The following is a 14,326-nucleotide window of genomic DNA, read 5'->3' as shown; positions in this document are numbered from 1 at the left end:
ATGCCTTGCTCTAAGGACATCCATTTATTTTGTTCTTAATACGGTGTTATATATCCCTCCTGCTTTGCCTGAAGGTTTTTGCAGCCCCCGAGGGCGTTTTCCAAATGGGGGTGGAAAATTCTGCTTTGGCTCCAGAAATAACAATAATCGGTACATCTGGAGGTGAGTGATTGTGAGATGAGGCACAAGGTTGTTCGAGAGGGGAAGGGAGGCTGAATGGCTCAAAGGAGGCTCTTTTGTCTGACTTGTCCCACATTCCGAGCACTCATCCAGGCTGTGTGAGAAGACGTGATTATCTGCAAAAGCTGCTCCATAGCCCAGGCATTCAGGAGGCATCTGGCGTACATTTCTGTTAGCTCAGTACCTGCACAGGGTTCTGGCTTGCATTGTCACAGCCAGGTGCTGTTCTCCTCTCTGAGCTGTGTGCTCGTGGGGCCCCAGGGGTGTCACTGCCATGTTTAATCCTGGAGAATACATCCTCGAGTACATGGATTAATTGGCCTAAGGTATCAGGCATCTTCATTTCTTTCTTGTACCTTTCACAGTCTTTCTAAATTAAAACGAACAAGAGCTAATTACCAATTCAATTGCACTGAGAGGACTTTTATGGCTTATTTTACATAAAAGGTGTAGCTGATATCTTTGTTTTCTGCAATGAAGATTAAGATGATAGCGTATTAGTGGCTGTTTTTAATAATAATAGAAATATTTAGCACCTCTGTAATTGCATGCATAATCAGATTGTTCTATAACCTTATTTATGCTGTTTTGACCCTTCATACACAATCAAAAGTGTCTATTTGTTACTCACTTTCTTGTCTGTAGCCAAAGTTCTGCTCCAGGTCACCAAAGCCTTTAAGTATTTTTAAAAAGTTATGAACATGAGATTCAATCCCACAGTTTAAAAATTTGGTCATAGCCATAAGAAACAGCATATGGTATCTTTTAAAGGGAAATGCTGGCACATTTATTGGTAGTTGGCACTAATATTATTCAATCTTAATATTATTTTACAGTGCTAAACCAAATTTCTTAGTAATAGTAATAGTAATGTTTCTTTCATTTCTCAGATCTCCAAATGAGGGCTTCTGACATGAGCATACAGATCAGTGGAACTGTGCATTTTTTATGTGGGCTTTTTAATAGGGTGTGCTCAATAGGCATGACATTATTAGAAGAGACTAATCACACTAGCACATAATTATAATTATAAGTTTCTTTGAATAGCTTTTAAGGGGTTCTTGAAGCCTCCTGTTCAGAAACAAGGTGTATGCATGCCAAATGGTATTATGCTTCTTGGTGTTAATTACAGTTTGCAGTGTCTAGCTGGTTGTTCAGTTGGAAAAACATAATTATTTATTGAACTACCAAGCTGAGTCCTAAAAACTTCACTGCCCCTCACTTGTAGGAGGAAAGACTTACTTTTTTTCCCTTATCTTTAGCCTTTCCCTGTAATGCTATTTACCTTCTTGAAAATTCAGCAGCTCAGAAGGTCTCTTTACTCAATCTGCCTGTTATATTAAACTCTCTTTTGAGAAGCTGATGTTGCATGCATCAGGCTGTTTCTTGAAAACCAACTGAAACCTGATTCAGATGTATTATTTTCAGCTAGACTTTTTGTTGTTCTTATGGACTGTTTTTTAAAATCTGTTATTTACAGATTTACAGATCTGTTACATTTGAAATGCATTAGTGAAAATGCAAACATGCTCCCGGTGGCCTCCCATTTTAATATCTGCCAGATGGACATTTTAGTGATTAGAACTCAGGACCAATTTCTCCATCTCCTGTCTCAGCTCGCTCTGTGTTAACTTCTAATTTAAATAGTCATTTCTTTGTACCACCGAGTTTTGCACAGTGCTTTGTAATCTCTAACACTGTGTTACATGTATGCTGTGTGTGCTTAATGCATGCAGAGTGCATGCTGGCTGCAAACTGCCTGCTTAGAAATACAAAATGCAGAGAGACACAAGGGGAGCAGAGCTACAGAGGCTTTTATCAGTGCTCCTCTGGGATGACATGGCATTGATCTTGGTACCAGCTCTCAAACCTCCTGAAAATGTGCTCTTTGTTCCACATCACCCACCTTTCCCCAGACCTTTTGCATGTTGTTATACGTAGTCTTTCTTCTTGGAAGCTGTGAACATATAAGGTTGGATTAGTCAAAGTATTATGCCAAAGTTGGGCAGTGCAACATTGCCTTTCTCTTCAAGACCTGGAGCTCCTTAGCTCTCTAATTTCAAAATAGGTATTTATAAGGGTTTGTGAGACAGTCTTCAGGCAGGAGCCAGGTAATATTGCAGTGATGTGCAGTTCCATTATATTAATGTGCAGATATGAATACATTTGTGTGTAGGAAATAATACAGATGGTTATGAAGGGCACTAGGTTTTGTCACAAATGTAAAACATTTTGCATTTTAAAGGCAACCATATTTTCAGGGAAAAAATAGACACAAGTTTTTTGTGGCTCTACTTACAATTCCCTGAAAGAGAAGATTAAAGTTCCCTGAATTGCATTTTTGGGAAGGCACTGTTATATTTAATAGAAAGCAGAATTATTTTGGCCATTTTTCTTTCCAGTGAATGCTGGCTCTGGTAGCTATCTCTATTCTTAGGATATATTACCAGTAGTCTGAGAGGAGATGGATTAGCATCAAATGTAGCCCTCTATTCCTTTTTTTCTCCTCCTCCTCCTCTTTTGTCACATCATTTCAATGTGCTGCCATGTCTGGGCACATCACCAGTGCAGTTTGTGGGGTTACACAGTGGGGTTTGTGTGGAATGGCAGCGTGGGCAGTGGCGTGGGGAGGCCTTTGGTCCCTGCTCCTCTCCATGTTGTGGCTTGGACCTTAACCTGCACCAGGTCCAGCAGATTTTCCATGATGTTTCTAGTTTAAGTTTTTCCCTTGTGCACACAGGAGTTTTTTCAGACACTTGCACATATGAATAAGATAAATTATCCTACATGTGTCCATGTGGTGGTCATCTAAAATGCCCTGGAAAACAGGAGTCACTTTCCTACTCCTACCCTGGCTAACTGGGGCCTGAGTCAAGGCCTGTGTCTGCTCATCCCATCCAGCACTTCCCTTGTGCGCTGATCTTCTCTCCAGACCGTGACAAATCCTTCCTTTTCCCTCCCCATTGCTCTGCAGGGCATTCCTGGGTCAGACCCAGCTGCCCTGGGAGGGCGCAGAGCCCTGCCCTGAGCTGGCAGCTCTGCTGCAGCCCTGCTGCTGGGAGCCCACCCTGCTGCAGGGGCTGGGGGCACGGGCAGCTCCAGGGGAGCCTGCACAGCATCAGCTCATGGCTCTGCACAGAGCAGGAACTGAGCCACAGCCTGGCAGAACAGCCGAGCTGCTTTCTATTTTTATTGCTTTTTACAGCTTGTCTTCTCCTTTCCTCAACAAAAGCAATCAGTCCAGCACCAGTGACTCTGTCTCTCTGGAAATGGAGACTTTTGTGCTGCTCATTCCCCCATACACCAGCCTTGCCTTCCCCACTGTCTCTTTATTCAGTTTGTAATTGCAAGAGGGTCAAAAATAAGTGGACTTAAAAGCATTTGAGAGTAGAGGTATATTTATAGCTATAACAACATTTATACACCACTGAGAAATACTTTGCTTTTCCCAGTATATATTTCAGAGCGCTTTTATAAATATTGATGAATTTTAGACTTCTGGAAATAATACTCATGTCTCAGTTTTCATCAGCAAAACAAAATTGCTATTAAAGAAAAACCAATTTGGGGATTGTAGTTGACTGTAAACTGAAAGAGGTTTGTTATAAACAGCAATAAAAAGGGAAATGTTGATACTTTCCAAAATTACAGGGCTGTTCTAGATGACAAATTATTTTCTTGCATCTTTTACTCTGCTCAACATTATTAAGTTTATATCCAGAAAGAGCACATCCAGTTTGAGATTACAATAATTTAGGAGATGTGGATGAGTTAGAGATAATCTAGTGGACAAAATTACAAATTAGCAGAGTTTCAACAGTGTGTCCTCTGAAAGTGCTGAAATACTGTGTTTGCTCTAACCTAGAAGGGAAAAGACTGATTAGAAATAAAAGTCTTCAAATACAGGAACATTTATAAGGACAAAAAATAATGATAAATCATTCTCCATGACTGTAAAGGGCAGGTTTAAAAATAATCATCCTAATTTGCTGAAAGGCAAGTCTAAGTTAAGGGAAAAAAAAAAAAAAAAACTTAGATGCAAAGAACAGGTTGTATTAGAAGCTTGTGAAATCCCTGATTTTCCTGAACATTTTCTAATTATTTTATTCAGGGCTTTTAAGTTGGGAGTTGCGTCACAAAATCCTTTGCAAATATCCAGACAATAAGGCTAAAAAGACTCTATCAGGAGAATGCATAGGGAATAAATAATATATAAATAATATGAGATACATGTAAAGATTTTAGAAAGTTTCTGATCTAGGCTGCACGGAGCTTCGTGCCCTTTTGTACAAGAGCCACCTATACCCCCAAGATTGCTGACAGATACTTGTCAAGCCCTTATTTAAAGACCTGAAAGGATGGAAAGTCTTGCTGGGCATTCTCTTCAACAGTTCTATGATTTTTGTTGATTTTTTACTTCACATATCCTCACTTCATTTTGAAACAATGGTGCTGCATGAGCTATTCACAGTAGATAGAAGACAGTTTAATTTTCTCTCCTTTACAATTATCTTCTCTGTGGTTGAAGACTATTACCATGTCTCTGCACAGCTCTGATTCCCTCATCAAGTTTGTTCCCCAGCTGGTGTTTTCCAGCCCTGTGGTTGTTTTTGCTCCCACTGAGCACTTGCCATTGGTGAGAGGGAGAGCCCTTGCTGAACCCAGCACTCATCCTGAGGTTTTATTAATCAGGGAATCACAGAATGGCCTGGGTTGAAAGGGACATTAAAAATCATCCCATTCCAACCCTCTGGCTGTAGACAGGGACACCTTTCCCTAGACAACTTCTCAGAGCTCCATCCAATCTGGCCTTAAAGAATTCCGGGGGAGGGGAATCCACAACTTTTCACATTAGACATTACATCACAAAATGTCCCTTTAATTCCCTGTACAACAGTACCATGTTGGCATTCGCACATCAGGAGTGCTGCCCAGAATATGCTGGACATTTTTGAGGTCTAATAACCAGACTTGACACAGCCTGATGCTGTCTGGCTTCCAAAAAAAAGGTATTAATTGTGTTATGATTTCTAATCATCTGTGGGAAGTTCTGCTATTGGAGCTGCTATGCAGCCATCCTCCTTGTTTTCCACTGGCTGCTGTGACAGCTTAGCTTGTTCCTCTGGTGCATGCTTTGGGGAAGGTTTGCTTCAGAAGCAGGTACCTCTGAGTTGTTACAATCAAATATGAGCAGGGTGGCTAACGGGATTACTGAGTGCTGTGTAGATGCCTGGCAGATTTCCTTTCATTTTCCAGCTGCTGGAAAGGTTTAACATTAGGAAGTTTAGGAACAGAAAGAGGAAGCCCTGAAGATTGCAATGCTGGTTTCAGTCTGACCATGCTTCTGTCATGAGTCTGAGTACAGCTAATGAACCATTTAATTTGCAGTGAAATTGTGTATGAAGTCGATGTTAGTTACAAAGTAAAAAATGGACATAAAATCAAATAGAGATTATATATGTGTATGAAGTATTAGTGCATGCAGGTGTTAAAGATGTGAGACAAAGTTATAAAAATGGATCCTGGGTTTGGTTGGCATGATAAAGAGAACAAGCTCTTTCAGTTAGGTGCTTCCTGATTCCTTGTGGTGCTGCTCAGAGCTCTGCACATCCTTCTACATGATATTTGATTGCTTGGTGTTTGTTTTCCAGTGAGGCAACACTCATCTACAAGCAGAGTCATTCAACAATAAAATAATTCTTTGTCCTGTTCCCCCTGTCCTAAATCAAACAGTTCTTTGCAGTTTGCATTGTAAATACAGCTCATTTCCTCTCTTTATGTCTCCAAGTTGCCCTTGCAATAGATCTTGTTACTTGGAAATCAAAACTGGGGAACAGGTGCCTCAATGGAACAGATGCCATAGCTGGTTCTTTGCCAATTCTACCTCTTAAATATCAGAAAAAATTAAAATTAGAAATAAAAGCTCCATAGGACTAGTTTTCCTCAGTCAGCTCTGTCAAAGAGAATTGGATTTAAGTCCATGAATTAGGCTCCGAGGGTTCACCCTCCTTCGAAAGGTTTCATTTAAGTGCAGGTCATCATTATCCTCTTTTCCAGCAATCATCTGCTAAATCTGGTAACTGCAACACTGACGTCAGCAAAGCTGGGCAGGGCCCCCAATGGAGAAGAGTTTGACCCACTATTTTTTCACTGCTATTGTAGTAATCTAACTTGTAATCAAGCAGGGAGAAACTCTCAAAATCCTTTCTGCTGTAATCTCCACATATTGCTATAGATCTGGGAGGAAATTGTTAGTCTAGTCTGGGTTTTATAGAGCCAATTTGGTTTTGATAGCTCTCAAACAGCAAGGGGAGGAATCCCATCAGCAGTTCTGCTGTGTAATTGCTTTGGTGCTCACCTGGAAAAAGCGTTTGCCTGATTCACATGATCCATGGGATCTCATATAAATGAGTGGGAGTACAATGTACATTGCTCAGATTGTCAGAGGCTTTGCACTGTTTTGTATCCTCATCTGCTAGCCTTTTATTCTAGTTGATCAGGACTTGCAATCATCCTTGATTACTTCTGTAAATGAGGGATAAGAATCCCTCTTTTAAAGAACTAATCAATGCAACAGCAGATCTACAGCTGCTATTGAGAAACCTAGGCAGAGTTTGATATTTGCTTGGAAGCCTTGCACTGATAGTTTTCCCACCATTCAGTACCCTTTTCTAGAAGAAATTTTACTCATATGGGAAAGGTCATTTGGATTGAGACAGTACTAAAATGTGTCAGACTGGTTTTGACTTGGATTAAATTTAGCCTGCAGAAATAAAGATGCAATTCCCTTTTATTCATAGAAACATTTCCTCCAATGTTCATGGAAGCATTGCACAGGTGGATTTGTGGCATTTCCCAGAATGATTTCCAAAGCTTCCTCAAGCAGGCAGTAAGCCTTAATGTCAAAAGGCTGCAGGTCAGCAGGTTTGGGTCTGGGTTTCAGAGAGGGCAAGCAGCTCTGGCCAGCACCAGTGGGCAATTTCAATTAAGGCTGGTTAGGCTGGGATCCAGTCTGTCTGCATCTGATTAGAAGGCAAACAGTAGTTTCTGGAAAAGTTTGTCGTGTTTATCATCGTTTGGAGTGTAGACATGGAAGGGCAGAGATTATGGAGCCAGGAACTGATTCAGAGCATTTCTAAGACTGCTTATTTTTATGTCTGCTGTGCAAGTTCTAAAAACTCTTCACAAATAGGCACAGAACCAGAAACCATTTCACTTCAAAATGTGACCTTTGGACTGGACAAATTTGGATTCAGAGTTCACAGAAAACTGTGAGCAATCTGCACTTTTCAGAGGTGTGAGCTCAGAGCCAGAAGTTAATTAAAAGTAAGGTAAAGAAAGCCTATTTCAACCAAAGTAACCTCTTGTGATCTATAGATTTAAATCTCATGGCCCAGATAAATTCATGGCATTGGCCAGGTATGGTCTGCCACCTGAGGACTGTCTACAGAATCATTTTTAGTTGAAGAAAGCAGAGGGTTTCACCATCTGTGACCAGTGCTGGGGAATGAAAGTCTTTTTATCAAGTGGGGTGGGCTGCAGAAAAGGAGCACTTCAGCTTTCCTTTTCAAGACCTCATTTGTCTGTGTTCCAGCTATAGCAGACACACTCATCATTTAATCTGTTTCATAAACTGGTTTTCTGCCAGTCTGTTGTTCTGTACTTAGATGCTTGTTAAATATCCTTCCTATCAGGCTTTATTCTTTCTGGACTCTGGAAACAGAAATTGTGTTATTTTTGGCTTGAGTGCTTTGAAGTCCTTCAGTTTTGCTTCTGCATTTACACCTGACAGCATCTATCTTCATAGCCTTGTCTTTTTGACCACAGGGACAAAGCAGAAGGTACAACAGTGCTGAAAATAGATGTGAATAATTAGTTTTGTGGTAGAGCCAAAACAGGTTTGTTTTTAACAGCATCTACTCTCAGCCTGTCACTCTCCCTTTCTGTTTTCCATGGTCACTGTCTGGGAAGCACCTCTGCAAGTTGGCCTTAACTCTTACAAAGCTCATTTTGTCCCTATGTCCAAAGTTATTTTGATTTCTGCTTTAACATCATGTAAGTTTTATTTTGACTTTGTTCTGGGGATGAAAACAGGACAAGAAAATTAGTTTCTTTGTCATTTTTGCTCTTAAGATCTTTTCTGGAGTTGAGAATGAAGTTTTTAAGGGTGGAATTTATGCTTCCCACACACATTGCCATTAAGAAGGTCATGAAGCTCATCAGCCCCTCTACTGCCTTATTTTTGGAGTTAAATGAAAAGTTAAAAGCACATAAAATCTACTCCACTTTTCTTTGCATATTTACGATATGTTAATGATTGCAGCCAGTGTTCTCAAAGTTAGAATTATTATTTCTAATCGCTCTTGATTTGAAGTGTTATGGTGTAGCAATCAGCTTGTCATGTCTTTGACAAACACTTTGTCATTCTATTTAAGGAATCAGTTTTAATCTTCAAAGAAAAGGGCTTAGTTAATTTAGAAGTCAAGCAGAGAGATGGCAGTCATATGAGCTTTTAGCACAATAGATATTCATAAAATCTCCCCCATAAAGTAGTAAGCCTTAGGGGCCATGGGGACAGATGCAGTAATATAACATTCCCTCCTTTCTTCCTCCTGCACATCTACTCCCACTGAGGATGTCAGTGTAGATTCTGAGTCACCTGACCTGCCATAAAGCAATAAGCCTTTTTTAATAATCTCCTGTAGAAAAGACAAAAGAGCAGAGCCTTTAAGGGAGTTGATTCAGCTGAGTTTGGGCTGTTCTTGAAGTCAAAGAGAGGACTGTCTTACTCTCAGAGCAATTATTAAATGCTATTACCTTTGTTTTTTGCAATCTGATGGCAGAGTAATACAGCTTCCTGGAGGATTGAGAAAAACACCAGTATCAGGGATATTTAAAATGAGACTGAATAAAATTTGCATGAGGTCCTATGTGCAGCAGTCCATAAGTACTGTACTGTGGCAAGACCTATCTCATGCCTCACGGTCCCTTCTAGAGAAAAGGAATTTTGGCCTGAACAAGGGCAACTTTTTCATCGCGATTATGGAGCTATTCTTGAACTTCTGCAAACTCCTATCTGTCCAGTTCTTGTAGCCATCATCACTTTTGTCATTTTAATCCCTGCTGACAATTCCCAGCCTTTTCTTCATAGCTCCCTAGAAAACCACTGGTATTGTTTCAGCCTGCTGGGTACAAATCCATGAGCAGTCAAGAGGGGATTTATATTCGTAACTCCAGGAATTGGTTGTTTCTCTTTCTATCCCTTTGCACTCCCTCTCCTAAATGACAGGCACCTCATTTTTTCATTTTTATTAGCTTTTTTTTTTCCTACGGGCTTCAGATTTCTGTATATGTTTGTGCAGAAATGCCAATTTTGATGTATCTGTGCAGCAGTACCCAAACAGGCTGAGCCCAGCCCCAGCCCAGCTGTCCAGCCTCCAGTGGATCACATGAGGGGTGCTGGACAGTGCCTCTAGCCCCTTGTATTTCTGTAGAGTTTGGAAGTTTGGCTACCAGATTATGAGTAGGAATGAAGAAAAATCCATCTAACCCTCTTCCTGCAGGCTTGCTTGTGTGTTATCCTCTGTATAACACAGACCATTGCAACTGATGGGAGCAGCCTTACTCTGAGCCAAGGGCTTTAACTGGAGCAAAACATCTGACTCCTGAAGATACTAAACTATTTGCCAGCTGTGGAGAAGAAAAAAAGACAAATATGTCATTAGTGCTCTCAAGCCTTGTGCAAGGGGAAGGAAATAATCTGAAGTGCAGATTTTTCAATGAACCAAGCGTGCCCACAGGAGTGCAGGAGGTGAAAGCACATTAACCAAAACCCAGGGGGAAATTTCCCTCCCAACCCAAAGCAGGGTGGGCAGCATGACCCTCAGCTCCTCATCACCTCCTCTGCCTGAAAGGCTTCTTGGTGAGTGATTGAAACATGGATGCTTTAGTGGAGAGGGAGGAAAATCTCTGCTCACAGCCAGGTCCTAGAGGTATATTTGCTCTATATCCTAGCAAAGTCTTCCAGTGCAAATAAGAAAGATATCCTTTAATAAATGACCAGGATAATAAATGTGTTTAAAGGATTTTTTTTTCCCAAAATAATCCCACAGACCTTTCTCCATAACAATTCCATTTTTGGCAATTCTGCTTGAAGAATCTTTAGTATGAAATAGGAGCGTTTGAAGTGAATCATTTAATTTGCTTAACTTAAACAGGTTCCTACAACATTTAATTTTAAGCTGATTCTCGCTAATTAAAGTTCAAGTCACTCTTAAATATTTAGCCTTGTTAACTGAAGATCCAGGAAAGAAAATGTGATAGTCTTTTTCTTTTCTGTTTTACTTGAAATATGTTTTTTTGGGGTTTTTTTTGGTCTTTAGTTTTGAAGCACCAATTTAATTTGAGTTACCAGCAAGAATAATTTCCAGAATTTCAAGCACAATTTAGTATTTTAAATTAAAATTTATTTCTCTTTTGTTTTAGAATCTTTCCTTGTAACAGTTTTGCTGAGGGAGAGAAGCAGGGCAGAATCAAACTCCATGTGGATTAAGTGTTCACCCATATAAATGGCCAGTTAAATATTATTGCACACTTGAAATATTGGGGAATTTTTTGAGTGTGTGCTTGCTGAGGTGTTCTAGTAACTTGACCTGGTCAGCCTGTGTCCTCAAACTTGTGCATCTCGAAGGCAGGAGTGTGAGATCTGTGTTTAGTTTGAGGAATTCAGTGGGATGGAGGGTTACACAGCGGGTTGTGAAAATCAGACCATTTTAGGGGACTCTCCCACTGCAGACAGTCATCCAGTTCCCAACTGGCTAAGCTTGAAAATGTGACCTTGATGTCTATCTAATAAAGTACTGGCTGTTTTCTCATCCCTTTCCTCTGCTTGTTTCTTGGCTGGTAGCTATTCATGTTCAGTTGACTTTTTTTCTTTTTTTTCCCAGCCTAACTGACTATGACACCAGACAAATTAGTGAGCATTTTGTCTCCATGATTAATCAGTGAGTTTTCAGTTTTGGCACTGTGTTGTAGGATTACTTAGAGGATAAATAAATAAATCAATCAGATATTTCTGACAACTGTAAAATAATTAGGCAAAAGAAGAAGGAAAAAACCACACAACAAAAAGTTGAATGATCACTCTTTAACGTGAAATCAGAAAGTACTTTTTTTTTTTTTGCTTGAATATCTGGACCTGCTAACTTTGAATCAACATTATTTTTTCCTTTTTCCCATTGAATGCTGGTGGTTGTGACATGAGACTGAGAGATTTCCTTGATCTGAATGTCTGATGGGTTAAGTTGGAGTGGCAGTTTCTGTTTAGGAGTGTGGTTTTAGTCTGAAACAGAGTATGCAAAAATGGGAATTGCTCTCTCAGTGAATCACAGTCCTGGCTGCTGACCTGAGTGACAAACCTCACTTTTTCCCTCTGGCAAAGCTGGTGTGTTGGCTTTCCTTCTGCCATGTGGCCACATTGCTAACTCACTGCAAGGGCAAAATCTGTTCTCATTTAGTATCTGGTCAATGTTGTTGTTTCTGATGGTTTTGGACAAGGCCCCTGTGGGAAGACTTTTGTCCAAAGATGTTTGATTTTCCACAGTCAGGATGGATTTCAGTGTGCTGCCCCCAGAATGGTTGCTGCTGCAGGTCCAGCAGCTGGAATATCCTCACGTGCCCTGAGCAGTTTTGGCCTGAGGTCTCTGGGAGAAAAACAAAAGCAATTCTTCATATCTCCCAGCTACATTTGTTTTATGTTTTGGAACACAGGGTACAAACTCTGTGCCTGAGTATTTGACCCTTCTTGTCAAATATACAACTTTTCTTGACTACAGTTAAATTTAAGCCAAGATGTCAGAGGGCACATTTTGTTTCAGCCCATGCAAAATGGCAATTTTGATGTAATTTGTTCTGTTAGGTATGTTAATGCTAAGCATATGAACTTATGCCTCTGTATAAAATTTTATCTAAGGCCTTCTAGCCATTAAAACTATGGATGACTCATAAATACTTAATTCAGATGGTCCTGAAAGAATTGTGAATATTTGGGCTATTGCAAATATTATAAATAATTCCTGAAATCTTATTCAAGAAAACATGTTCTGTGTGTGCATGTGATGAGGGGAGGAGCAGGGAGACCCTTGGGAGAGATGAAAACCAAAATGCATCCATTGCCCTTAGATGAGTCCTGACATAAAGAGATGCAGCCTTGTTGAATACAGGGGTTGATTTCTGTTACCATTCTGAGTTTTGTTTCAAGTAAAACACATCCTCAGTTACAATATCAGTGCAATTTCCATTATATCATTTGTAATGGTGACTGCAAACAGAAGACACCTGAAATAAAGTGTGCCAGCAGTCAGCTGGAACATTTCCTTATCTGCACTTCCATGAATTTATATCTGAAGGAGTGTGTTTTTCCAAAGCTGCTCTGCCTGCCCGCTGGCAGGGCTGCACAAAATATTGTTGTGGGTGGGAAAGCTGTCCATCCACACCTAACAAATGAGGGCCCCGAGGAGTCCCCTGTGAAATGCCGTTCCCGGGATGCTTTGTGTTCTCAAGGTCAGCCTGTTTGCTCACCCTTGTGCCCTTTTCCTTTCTTTCAGGGTTTCGAGGACCCCAAGGACAAGTAAGCAAATTTACTTCTGTCATACACTGTTATATTTACACGTTTGGGATTTTTTTCTCATATTAAAAAAGGACAAGAATTGATGCCCGGAAGGCAAAAATAATGCTTGGACTCCCCAGAGGTTTGTCCTGGAGGGACGGTTGAGGGCACAGGATTGACTGATGTGCATTCAGAACAGCCACTGCCCTCAAAACATTTATTTGTTTGGTGGTTCTAACTTGCTTTTATAATTAAAATGCTTTTGCTGCACTTCCCCTTGCCCCAAATAATCTCCACTCTTTGAAAATAACCCAAGACAAAATCTTTCTCTAAAGTATATATAAGTGTTGGACATCTCCAATAAGAAAGGTTTATGTATGTATTGAAATGCTTGTATAGTTTCTGAGTTTATTTGTATATATTTGATATTACTCATTATTGCATATTACTTATTTCTACATATAAAAATAAACTCAGAAATGATGGCTTGTTTGAAAAAGTAAATTCAAAGTTTCATGGTCTAAAATATAGCCAAATTTTAGCATCATTTTCACTTTTTTTCCTATAGAACTTTAGAGAAAATGTTAAAACAATTTAATGAGAATGGTATTTTGAAAAATTGCCTTTGGAGGGAAAAAACCCAAACACATTCACTTTTTAGCTTCTATAACTGGACACAACCAAAGCACTTCCTATACTGAGGGTGTTTAGAATAACTTCATGTTCAGTCCTGCTGAATGGCATTAATTACAACCTTGATTAGAGCGAGTCAGGCAACAGTAGAGGAGACTGATGCCTAAAATATGTTGCTGTTGCTCTTTGTCATGTTTCTCAGGCTGAGTGGATTTCTGTGAGCTCTAGGCATCCAGCTGTGGGAAAATTCACATTATGGTGGTTGAGCACTGAGAGCAGCTCCCTAAATGGAAAAGGAAAGTGATAAGTTTGAACATGGCAGTATTAAGAGTCATTCTCTCCTTCCCTTGCCCTTCCCTGCAAACTGGATTTTTGTGGCATTTAGCTCTGTGCACCCTGAGATGTTCCTCTGGTTCCAGTGTTTCCTATTGTATCCATGGATTTTGGAAAACTCCATTGATGTTAGATATGCTTTGGGCAGAAAAGAGTTAACAGATTACAACAAAATAATTCATAGGAATACAGAAATTTTCAGTATCCCTCATGAAACAGTATTTTTCCTCATAGTTTCTGCAAGAAAACACAAAAATCAGCTGCCTCAGTGCTGGTCTACAGCAGTCACCCAACAGCTGAGGAGCTGCATCTCCTCTGTTTCTCCAAGGACAATAATATCTGTTCTTCATGCTACACTTTGCAAGGCTCCTTGGGCTGTTACAGCCAATAGCTGAGCTGTCTCACTCAGCTTATTATGGTGCCAGCTTATTATAATCTATATTATAGATTTCAGGATTTTTGCATTTCAGTTCAGTACCAAAAGAAGCTACTACTTTCCTCTGATTCTCTTTATCCAGAAATCTGTTTACCTCAAGTAAAAAGATTTGGCAAAAATAAATCTCTACCAGAGTA

At 40.0% G+C, this 14,326-nt stretch overlaps 1 protein-coding gene across 1 annotated transcript in view; it reads left to right on the top strand.

Annotated features, from left to right (window-relative positions):
• The window catches only part of ADCY5 (adenylate cyclase 5), a 203,904-nt gene that overhangs the window by 160,509 nt on the left and 29,069 nt on the right, over positions 1 to 14,326 (top strand). The window contains exon 9 of the mRNA XM_064435033.1: positions 12,786 to 12,808. Coding sequence (XP_064291103.1) covers positions 12,786 to 12,808 — 23 coding nt within the window. The remainder of the gene's footprint in view (positions 1 to 12,785; positions 12,809 to 14,326) is intronic.

This window comes from Passer domesticus, chromosome 10, assembly GCF_036417665.1.
Source record: "Passer domesticus isolate bPasDom1 chromosome 10, bPasDom1.hap1, whole genome shotgun sequence".
Taxonomy (NCBI): Eukaryota; Metazoa; Chordata; class Aves; order Passeriformes; family Passeridae; genus Passer; species Passer domesticus.
The sequence above is the reverse complement of the archived record's forward strand: the minus strand, read 5'-3'. Positions and strand labels throughout refer to the sequence as shown.